The following is a 12,126-nucleotide window of genomic DNA, read 5'->3' as shown; positions in this document are numbered from 1 at the left end:
GTAGTGACATGCTAGTTACAGTATAGAATAGCAGTTTTGGTGACCAGAGTGATTGCACAAATGAGGTATTCAATATTGTTGTTCATGTCACTAATTTATAGTAATCTGCACAGCCTCTGCACCCTAATATTAATTATAATAAGGTGTTTATGCTTATTTAATTTTCCATAATTGTGTCTTTTAAATGTCACCAGTGGAGTGGTGGGTTGTAAAAATACAATATGTTAAAGTATTCTATTTTAATACATTAAATTGCATATGTACATAGATATTTAATGGCATAAAATAAAATAAAATAATATGCATTATTCTCTTGGGGGTGAAGTGATGATGAATTATGCCTAACAATGGGAGTAAAACTAAAGGTCAGTCTATTGTGCTAATATTTCTGTTTTAGAAAATAGGTTTGAGAACTGGGAGGGGGATTGTCTGGAAGGGGATGGGACACAGTAGAGCAGATAAGGCTAGGTGTGGCAGATAAGGGGTTTGCTTGTTGGTTTGGTGTGAGGGACAGGAAACCAAGGAAGTTAACACCAGAGAGTCTTCATTTGAAGCTATCAGCTAAAGGTAAGGGAAGAAAAGAAGAGTTCTAGATGTTTCTAGCAAATGTAAAGTAAAAGATAAAAGGGGAACTGCCTGCAGATAAGAGAAAAAATAACATTTGACAAGCAGTGTTTAGAAATCCTCAATCTTTACATTCCCCCCTTTACATCAGAGTGTAGTTTCTGCCTAGAGCTGCTATCAGCTGCCCATATGTTAACAGCATAGACAAGTCATGGATAAGATATATGTTGGGTTGTAGGTTTACTGGCCTGATCACCTTCCCCTGCCCCAAATCTGTTCCAACACCCACAGTGTTGACATCTTGACTGATGGCCAGTTACTCAGACTAAACCCTGGAATCATCTGGACTCCTTTTTGTTTGCCTCAGATAACACATGCAAGTCTCACAGCTCTCCTTTTAAATTACATTCATAATCTGACTACTTCTCCCAATCTCTCTTGCCCAAGATTAAAGTTACAGATAGAAGATTACATTAAAGGGTTGACTATTTGGTATAGATCAAGGCCATCAACAGAACTTCCTGCATTGATGGAAAGTTTTACATTTTCACTGTTCAGCATTTTAGCCACTGACCACGTATGGCTATTGGGCACTGGAAATGTACATAGTGCAACTAATGAACTGTTTAATGTTAATATTTAAACAGCCACATGATGCTAGGGGCTACCACATTGGACAGTGCAAGCCTAGCTAAGGAAGTATCTACTGAATCCCACAGTATGGCAGGAATTTAGAAATTCTGGAATGCGAAGCAGTTAGGACCTGCTAGTTTGTGAGGGGAAAAAAATAGGTGAGTGTGACAACACAGTGTGAGGGCCTTGGGAGTGACCAAATGAGAAGACTTGAAACAGCAAGAGGCCATTGGGTTATAGGCGCGGGTAGCTCGAAAGGAGCAAAGACCGTATCATGGCCAAAGGAACTTGTTCTCGAGTCAAAGGAGGGAGGTGAAGTAATGATGGCACTAGAACACTGGGCGAGTCCCTGAGCTGGACGATCGTGTGACACAGGCGTCCATCAGGTATTTTGTTGAAGATCGCTATATCCTGGTGCGAAAGTCACCAGCTGCTGGACAGAAGTGGCTAAAGAATGAACAAATTTGAATCATTTAATATAAGTAAGACTTTTGCTTTCTGTGTGATGGAAGTCAGTAAAGTATAACCTGGAATGTGGTCCTTGATTTGAGAGCAAGAGAGTTTGGCCTTCCAAAACACAGATAAGACTTTAACATGTTGCCAAGTAGAATGTAAATTTATAGTACTCATGTTTCAGAAGTATAAGTTCAGAATATTCACTTGAACCTCATAAAAATCTGATTACATGCGAATGCAAGAGGTCAAATGGAAAAGGAGGCTGACTGCGTGCAGGCGACCTCCCTTTGCTATCACGATATTATTGTAACCCCAGCCCAACTTTCTGAATTTCTTTGTTGTACCCCCACGAAAGTGGTAGTAATGTGGGTGTTGTCCAGACAGCTCTCTGTCCTCCAGGCTTATTTTACACCAGCGGGCACGTCCTCTCCTGAGCTTTGATGTATGCAGGTTGCTGATTTGAAGTGGCGCAGGCCTTTTCCTGACGCCTGCAGTTTCTGTCCAATGTCGGTGTCAATAGAAAGCTGTTCTAAATAGTGCCACCCTGCTCCTATCATCAGGTACCAACCCTCTCATGCCACCACCTGGGGCAATTAAAGGAATAATGCTGAGAACACTCGAACCCTGGCCATACCAGACTGCTTGGGCAGCCATAACAAGATATCATAGACTAGGTGGCTTGAACGACAGAAATGTCTTTTCTCACAGTTCTGGAGGCCGGAAGTCCATGACCAGCAGGGCACATTTATGGTGAGAGCCTTCTTCCTGGCAGCCACCTGTTCTCTGTGTCCGCACATGGCCAGAGAGACCTCTCGTCTCTTCTTCTTGGAAGGACAGCAGGCCTGTGGGATTAGGACCTCACCCTATGATCTCATTTCACCTTCATTACCTCCCCAAAGGCCCCATCTACAAATATAGCCACATTGGGGATTAGAGCTTCAACATCAACGTATGTGTTTGGGGCTGGGGCAGAGGTGGAGGTGGGCATGAGGGGCAAGGGGTTCAGCCCATAACACTGCTCATGCGTGTGAGGGCATAGGACAGCATTACTCGGGTCCAGGAACTGCTATTTTTTTGTTCTGTGTTTTCTAGACCTAGAGCTTGTTAGTATCAAGTTCCACTAGAGAATTACCCACGCCCCCCCCCCCCAAATTGACACTGGTCTTCCCATGTTGTCTCCTTTCCTCATGTTGACAGTGGTTCTGTCTAAAACGCAGTTTGCGTATTTGTGGATTACCAGTCGACTATAGGTAGAAAGACAGGAATTATATAAAGAATATGAAGATGTGTTGTATGCAGGACGGGAAATACGTAGGTGTTGTATGTGGGAAAGTGTTCACTGTACTTGTCAAGTAAAAACAAAATCAAAGGGATGGATTTTTCTGTATCAAGCTGGTGAAAGCAGACACAGGATTGTAAATGCCAGTGTTGTTACTGAGGTGCGGAGGGGGCAGCAGGGCAGTTTGCTCTGGGTTTTGGCTCCCAAAACTCTGAAATATACACAGCTCCCTCATCCCATCAACACCAAGTCTAGGAATTTATCTATTAAAAATATTATAAATGGAAAAGTGGGATAAAAATTGCAAACAAAGATAGAGAAATTACGATGCCTATGGTTATTGAATACTATTTGTTACATTACTACACTGTAGAATAATTTTTGTTGACATAAGAACTAGTTCATGATATGTTGCTGAGAAAACGTTTTTAAAATAAAAACCATTGGCCCTGGTCTGTTTGGCTCAGTGGTTAGAGCGTTGGCCCTCGGACCGAAGGGTCCTGGTTTTGATTCTGACCAAGGACAGGTACCTGGGTTGCAGGCTCGATCCCCGGGGCAGGTCGGGTCACATGCAGGAGGCAACCAATGGATGTCTCCCCCTCCCCGCCCTTCCACTCTCTCTGAGAAAGCAATGGAAAAATATCCTCAGGTGAGGACTACAAACAAACAAATAAAATAAAAACCATTGCATTGAGACCCCATTATGTGAAACTTCCTATGCAGAATGAGCCATATCAGAAAGTAAATGTATCAGAAAAACCTGGACCAAAATATCAAAGTACTTATACAGCCTGGGAGGGTGGGTTTACTGCTGATTGCTCTTCCACTGCTTTTTTTTTTTTTTCTTCTCCTCCCTACATTTTCAGATTTAGCATAGATTAACTACTAATTTTTAGCGTATTAGCTCTAATTAGAACTAAAATACTTAACCATAGGCTGTGAAGTCAGGAGGCTCCTTTATACCCACCATTAGGCGACCCAGGGCTTGGCCCTGGTGTCTTTTCACGCCTCCCTCTTTTTCCTGGGCTCTGAGATAAGAAGATCGGGAGTGGAGGTTCACAGCCTTCACCATCCGTACACAGTGAAGGCCAGTGGTTCAATTAAATCTGAATGTTAAAAATTATGAACCATGAAAATTATTCCAAGCCATTTTTATTCAGCCACAGAGGGTGCCTTGGGTCACGGTAGCTCTGTATGGGGGGGATAAGCCTTATGGATTTCACTTCTCTTTCTGTTACTGCCATAAGGAGAAAGGAGGGTAGCTAAGCAGACTAAATTATTATTTATATTCTGAGGGTCAGAATTGTCAAGTGCCTAAGGATATACCTTGATTCATTGCCTATAAATCACATATTTTGTTATGACAGGTCACTGTCACACTTTTAAGACTTACATTTTATATAAATTGGCGTGCAGAGTAGCATTTAGGAGGCAGTACAGGTTATGAAAAATAGGTTGGTGCCTCAAAGAACACTAAAATAGGAATAAAAAGGGAGAAAACCTGGGTTCTAGGCCCACTTATGTTACCTAATAACTTTGGGACCTTACACAATTTCCTTGCCAAAATATATGTTGATAATAATACTGGCCCAGAGCCTGGATTCACATAGGCCCAGGAAAATTTAGAAAGCACAAAAGTTAGAAGAGTAATTTAAAACATGGGACACTCCTCCTTTCTCAGCTTTAGGCTGTCTCTAGATGAGTCCCCTTTGGCAGCTACTGGCATGGCTGTAGGTGCAGATCGCCAGGGGTGGATGTTCCACTGCCCACAGGTGACTGCGCACAAGAATTGCCATCTTTTCTTTTTATTGTCTGCTCCTGCCCCCTTCCTTTGTCCCTCAAACCTCTCCTGAACACAAGGGTGTGACTTTCAGGCTGTTTTACCTAGGTATAGCATTTGTTCATCTGTTTTTCCTATCCTTATAATTATGAAACTTGATCAAATAAAAAAAAGTGAAAGCGAGTTGAATACACTAATGTAATTTATTATTGTCTTCTTGGTCCCACCACCATAATTACTTAAATCTGTTTGTTTCTTCCTATTAGCATCAATCACCTAAAATACTTTCAACATTTTAGCCATGGTTGCATTTTACTGATCATATTTAATTGTATCCTTACTCTTTTCTCAAATTCTGCTTACTGTCCCCAAATGCTCCCATATATTCTGTTTGTAACAGACTAATCTTTCCAGTGCTGTTCCAGTCCCTATTGATAATGGTAACAGGAACTTCCAAAAAATAAAAACAAGTTAAAATTAAGTGGGAATCTCCCATTCCAAATTAGATGACCACTTATTATTATTATATATTTGTAGACATAAGAAAAGGCCAAACCTATAGAAAATTTTATGAGTTTATTTGAGCCAAACTGACCACATATGCTGGGGTGCAAGACCTCAAATGCTCCAAAGAATAAGTTTTAGAGCTTCTTTATGCGTTCGAAATTAAAGAGTGACATAAGGAAAATTGGAGAAACCAAGACAAGGATTGAATTACAGGAGAGTTAACAAGATTATGTATTCTCTTGAGGGTTAATACTCTCTTCAAGGGGTAGTACTTCTGGTATTCAAAGGCATGTTAACCTAGGTGCACAAGAACAATGGACAGGGCTGGCTTAAAACCTTTCACTAACGTTATTGGCTTGGGGCGTGACTATCCCCCATGCCTAGTTAGGAATTTATGATCAGATTACACTGTGAGTTTACTTTCCATAGGATTCCTTTTTTTTCTGTACATGTACTTTAAGGAAAATTCGTATTGGATCCCTTTGAGTTTGGATATCCCTAAATTACTAACTAAATATATCTAAGAATATAGTGTTAGGGCAGCTATGAAAATTATGGCACTTAGTGTAAAACCTAGGATGCGCAGACACAGTATACAATATAATAAGAAATGCCTTATAACATTCACAGAGCACTGGTTCCTGGAGGGATATGAAATTTGGTAGCTTTAGGTAAGAAAATAACCTTAACTTACTCCCAGCCTTTTATTTGAATAGTGATTTTGTAATGCCTTGGTAAAAAAATGCTGTCAGTTAATTATTATTCCCTCTGCTGACAAGCATTGCTAGATAATATATATAACAAATATTTTGGTCTTATTTATTTGAGTAGGGCAAACGCAATGGAACACAATTATGTTTCGGGATCCTGTTTTTAACCTTTACATTTGTGTCTGCTCATGAATTGCGCCAGTGTTATGAATTTCTCCTTTCTTTCATGCATGAACTCAGGCAAAACAGACTGTGGCAAATGAGCTTTGCCAGATTTAAGGGGATTTTGTTTGCTGTCAATCACAGAGCAAGAACTTGGTATATATTTGTGGAGTTGGCTAGTTATTTACTATATTTTACAACCAACCAAGTTTCTTATGTTAATTGTGGTATTTCTTAATTACTTCAAAATTACTGACCATTTATTTTCTGTGATTTCTGTGTAAAGGAGAATCTAACAGATTTTCTTTTTTAACAGGAAATATACCAATGCCCAAGTAATAAATTTACCTAACACAGATGTGCAAAGGTGGTTCCACTAGCTTCTTTTTAAACTCAGTACTTCTTTATATCTTTACTCTGTCTTGTAATCTTACTTTCATTTTCCTTCCCCCACTTATCTCAAAGTCAAAACACAAAGTTTTGCCCCTGTGGATTTGTCTGGGGATGCTATAGGAGAAACACTTCTATTTACTGTTTCCCCTTCTACCAGTATGTCATGAGCTTTGTCTGTAGTTCATAGTTTTCATTTTGCCAACATGTATGGCTTAGAGTTGCCTGATAGTTGTGTCTGTTGACAGTGACAACATCAGATTGCATTGAGCATCTCCTCTTCATTGCAGGAGCTATGCCTGTCCCTGACCAGCCTTCGTCAGCCTCAGAGAAGACCAGCTCCCTGAGTCCTGGCCTAACCACCTCCAATGGGGATGGCTCAGAAACAGAAACCACCTCCGCCATCCTTGCCTCGGTCAAAGAACAGGTAGAAACATTCCGCTTTCCTGACATACTTATGGGGACATTAAAAAAAAAAAGTTCTTTCCTGAGGAACAATGATGATTGGAAAAAACCCATGATTTACTAGTGGATTGTTGGTATTTATTATCAAATTAATATTAAGATGATTATGATTGCTTTTGACTCCATATTTTTATTCATAATTTAGGCAGATAGTCTTGAAATAATAGCCCATAGGACAAAAAATAAAAACTTTGCAGTCAAACTTACATATAGATGAAGTTCTAGCAGATTTGGTGATGTACCTGTTTTAATACTATTAAATGCACAAAGTCAAATAATTGGTCTTTAGAAAATATGGAGTCTAATAAACTGTTAAAATGTATCCACTGGCTGAAACATTAGTACATGTACAGCAGGTGAATGAGATGTCGCATCAACGCGAAGTGTTTCTGAGATGATGGATCTGTAAGAATGCGTTACAGAACTTTCCCTTTAAAACTAATCAACGTTTTGAATGTTTTCTCCTCCAGCATTAGTTTGCCATAAAAATGGATAAATAAATAAAATCTGGTCTTAGATCTAAACAGTTTCTTAAAAGTCATGTTTCTTGTAAATAAAAGGCAGTAAGTAATGAAAGCTGGAAAGTCAGTATTTTTTATTCACTTCTTCTAGCACGTGCTAGAATATAAACAAATATTTTTATTGAAAAAGCACCCTGTGTTTGGATTATATGATTAGGGATGTCGAATTAACAGCAACAGTGGTGAGAGCGACATCACTTACCTGCTTTCAGGAACATCTCAACAGAGCAATAGTCTAAATGGGGCAATGAAGGACAGTTACTCTACTGAAAAAAAAACCTCTAGTTTTTTGTTTGTTGGTTTGTTTTTTATAACGAGGGACTAATTTAGGTAAAAGTAGGAAACCACCTTGATGGTCAAGCTGTCAATAGAGAAGCTGAAGGAAGAGCCGTTGACAGAAGGGATCAATGATGCTATTAATCAAAAGTGTGCCACCAGGTTGGGAAGTGTGCAGCTAAGTAGGTACCCAAAAGAAAGTTGAATAACTTGATTGGATCGTCTAGTTTGTGGAAATGTAAGAGGAGATTGGGTTGAGGTATAGGCTGTATTGCTTGATTAGTTTGCTTCCAAGTGACAACTTGGGTGAGTTTTCTGATTATTTTTAAGGAGCAGTGGAAAAGGAGAGCAAACGTTCATGCCACTCGTATCCATACACAGGATACTGCTTTGTTATGGTTGGGTTATGTCATGGTTTCTTATTTTGGTATGATTTGGAAGCCCCGCTAAGCCACTAAATTTAGAGTAATGACAAAATATGAAACACAAGGCATAAATTTAACAAGAAAACTCCCAGACCCGTCTGATGAAAGCTATAACATTTTGTTAAAGGACATAAAGTGATTCAGAATAAATGGTCCTGTGTGGAAAACCTTGATATCGTAACATTACCCTCTCCCAAATCAATATATAACATGTAGGCAGTTGTAATTCAGAAGCTATGGCTGATGGTTCATTTGTTTGGCAAACTGGATCAGACTATTTTAAAGATTGCGTGGAAGCACAAATATATAAAAGTCCAAGGAAATTTTTGATAAGAGAGATTTTCACTTTACCAAATATACCAGTCACAGTAGTGTCCAACTGCCTCACCATAGAAAGAATGATCTCTTTGTGGAATATAACTGAGGGTTCAGAACAGATTCAAATATATATATGGGTTATATGTATTTAAAGTATTTTCATTTAGTACAAAGCAGTGGTTTAGATGGTGCTAACATAATTGGCTAACCATCTGGAAGAAAATTGAAGCCCTTAACTCACAATGTATGCAGAAATAAATCTCAAAGGTAAGCGATGTATCCATATAAATTAAACTATAGACATATTAGTAGAAACATTGGGAAGATATTTGTAAATTACAGGTGGGAGAGGAAACTAAGAAACCACACATGAACTGTTGATGCAGGTTGGCAAAGGGAACACCAAGATTAATAAAAAACAAGGGAAAACGGCATGAAAAGTTGAAAAATGGGCCAAGAGAAAATATGTGCCACAAATAGGACAGTGCCGATATCATTAATATTGTAAGATTTCCCAATGTTGATGAGAAAAAGAGAAATGAAAGAATAGAAAACTAGGCAAAAAATGTGAATGAGCAATTCACAGAAGAAAAATGCAACTAACCAATGAGTGTTTTTCACCCTAATGTACTAATCAGGGACATAAAATTCAAAACGAATTTATGGCTTTCCTTAATTTACCAAATAATAAACATTGAAAAGTAGTATATATTGTAAGTGAGCTAAGAGTCAAGGTTTGAGGAAATTCACATTCTCTTACATTCCAAATGGGAATGTGCATTGCTGCAATGTTTTTGTAAAATGATATTTTACTATGAATTGGCATTTAAAACATTCACTAGCCTTTGAATTGTCATTTTTAGACATGTTTTATAAAAACGAGTCACCTAGAACAAAAGATTTTTATGCATAGGAGTATTTGTTGTAAAATTATTTGGAATAGAAAAATATGAAACAGTATTGATTGATGAAGAATAAAAAAATGATATATATCTTTTATGTAAAATCCTTCATATAAAAGATGTATACTTTCTATGAGGTTATTAATAAAAGTGAATTGGAGCCACACATCTACACTTTGAAAAAATTCACGAGGATTTTAGAAAGGAAATAACATAGTATTGTATTGCCCTATTTTAAAAACATAGTAAGTATGTTTTGTTTGTACGTGTTTATGAGCTTCTACAAAAGGATAGAAGGAGATCACTCAGACTATTAGCATTGGTTACCATATGTGTTTTCAATTAGATGGAGGTGGGAGTGGGCAGAGGACATAGAGAATTAGGGAGAGAAACAACAATGGAGAAAAGAGTTGGGAGACTGGAATATATACTAGTTGGATAAGAGAAACTATTCCTTTAGCTGAAATAGTGATGTCTGCAGTTGAGAGAGTGGATAAGCTGCTTAAAGCAAAAATACATTCCAGGCAATAAAATGGACTCTCCAACTCCTCGGTGGGAATTTAATAAAAATTTGTTGTGAAAAGTATTTTTTTCTAGTAATTAAAATGTTTATGTTTGGACAGCAAAGGTATGAGGTTCCTTGTGGTAGATAAGTAATGTGAGGAGAAATGACAGTGTGTCCTGGGAAACTGAGACAGAGCAACTTGAAACACCCAAATCCGAGGTGTGGGCGTCAGCCCCTGTGAGTGGCGGCTGCCCATTCACAGGCAGAAATCAACAAGCGGCCACGTCCGTAGACTTCGTTGGTGTGACCCGATACAAACCACCACTCTCTTCCTTTACTGGGTTTTTTTTTTGTCCTAAATCATTTGTAAAGTTTCCATCTTCTCTTTTTCTCAGATATAGACTATCATCTTTGGAGTTAAAGCTAAGTTAAATATATTTTTAAAAGAGATAAGCCAAGATTAAGGAAAAGTGACTTTGCAAATTAATACCGTCTATGATTCTTAATGGTTATATGCATCATATATTTATAAATCTGTTCACTTAAAGAATACTGTTTACCTGGTCCTCTTAGGTACTAATGAGAACTAGCTTTCTTGAGTAAAAATCCTATTTATTAATTTAGGGAATTTCAAGTAAAATTTTTCTTGGCATCATCCTTTTGTACTACTGTAGTCCTGTCTCCTCGGAGGTTAGTTTTGCAGGACGAAATCATCTTTGTTCATAACAAGCATGTATCCTGAGCTGACTGACATGTAATAGGTTACATAATTGATTTGCTCATTCATTAAACATACAGAGCAACTTATGTAGGCAGAGCAAGAAAAAGGATTATAAAAGGAATGTATATATAAAGAAAACTGATGGAGTTGATTGGAATAAGTTGCTAATGAGACTAAGAACACACTTATTCCAGTAAGTTCTTAGGCAGATAGTTAACAATGCATGGGAATAAATTCTAGTTTACCACCATACAATAAAACTTAAGTCATGCAAACCCTAGGCCATGAAATGCATCCCACATAGTGTTGTATGGCAGGACTAAGATATTTGTAAATTGAGCCTTACTATCTTTGAATTCAGCAGCCCTGGATTGCTCAATGAAGAGCTGTTCATTGATTTTTTTCTTTGTTCTAATTTCCCATTTTGATTACTTTTTAACTGGTGAATTTTACACTATTATATCAACAGAAATAGAACCATGAATTCTGCTACACTCTGTGGGTAATTTCCTGTGTTTGAACCATCTCATTTCTAACAGCTCCTAAGTCTCTCCTCCTATGGGGCTTTAGGAGAGAGACACCAGTCCCCATTTCCTGTCCTGTAAGTGAATGTCCTTCACCAGAAGAGGGGGGGACAGAGGTGGGGTATGTGATAATCCCGGTTAGATTATTTGTATAAATAACTGAGAAAGTTGATGGATAACCATTTATCACAGATATGGAGGCTAAAGGGGTGAGACAAGTTGAGGGATTTATTTTTAAGGACAGGAGATATTCTTATGATGATGGCAGTGACAGAGAAGAAGAGAAATGAATGATGCTTGGGAAAGCAGGGATGATTTCAGGGGAGAGATGAGTAGGTGAGCATGAACAGGATCCAGTACACCAGTGAAGGGAATGATATTTAGAACAGTGATCATTCATTCATGAGAGCAGGAGAGATGCAAAGTACATGGTCACAGGTAGACTGATTACTCGGTACTGGGAATGTGTGATATTTCTCTTCCACTGTCAGCAGATAGGCATAGGGGCCTGTTTGGAGTCTGTGGAGAGCTGGGCTGAGCCAAGATGAAGAGGCGGAGGCAATGAAGGTGAGGGACACAGGAGAGTGATTATAATGATGGATCTTGGAATGACATTGATTGGAAAGGGATATAGACAGAAAAATTGATAAATTGATAGGGACAGTGGATTCACAGAGTGAATACATGCAGATGGTGATAGCTGGAGAGCCTTGGGCTTCACATCAAGAATTTGAAAGTAATTATAGAATGTCAAGACCTGGGTTATGACTCTGGGAGATGAGACCAAATCAAGAAATGAGAGAGAAAGCTTTTTGTGGGCTGTGTGAAAGCCAGTGTGAGGATGATGACAGGGCAGTGGTGGTGAGAGTAACAGTGGCTCCGATCACCCATCAGGGCCGAGACCTTAAGTAGCCTCATGAGTGGGTGAAGTACAAACACACTTGCTTGTGATTGGTCTGGAAGTAGTCATCCTGATCTTCATTTGTGT

General features: G+C 38.6%; 1 protein-coding gene across 3 annotated transcripts in view; it reads left to right on the top strand.

Moving 5' to 3' along the window:
* CTNND2 (catenin delta 2) overlaps positions 1–12,126 on the top strand; it is a 688,120-nt gene that overhangs the window by 107,397 nt on the left and 568,597 nt on the right. For 2 of the 3 annotated variants that reach the window (XM_081131845.1, XM_081131844.1), the window contains exon 2: positions 6,772–6,908. The exons of the other annotated variant lie outside the window; for it this stretch is intronic. In XM_081131845.1, the coding sequence (XP_080987971.1) occupies positions 6,772–6,908 (137 nt within the window). The remainder of the gene's footprint in view (positions 1–6,771; positions 6,909–12,126) is intronic. 3 annotated transcript variants of the gene reach the window in all.

This window comes from Miniopterus schreibersii, assembly GCF_964146895.1.
Source record: "Miniopterus schreibersii genome assembly, chromosome: 3".
NCBI classification, from domain to species: domain Eukaryota; kingdom Metazoa; phylum Chordata; class Mammalia; order Chiroptera; family Miniopteridae; genus Miniopterus; species Miniopterus schreibersii.
The sequence above is the reverse complement of the archived record's forward strand: the minus strand, read 5'-3'. Positions and strand labels throughout refer to the sequence as shown.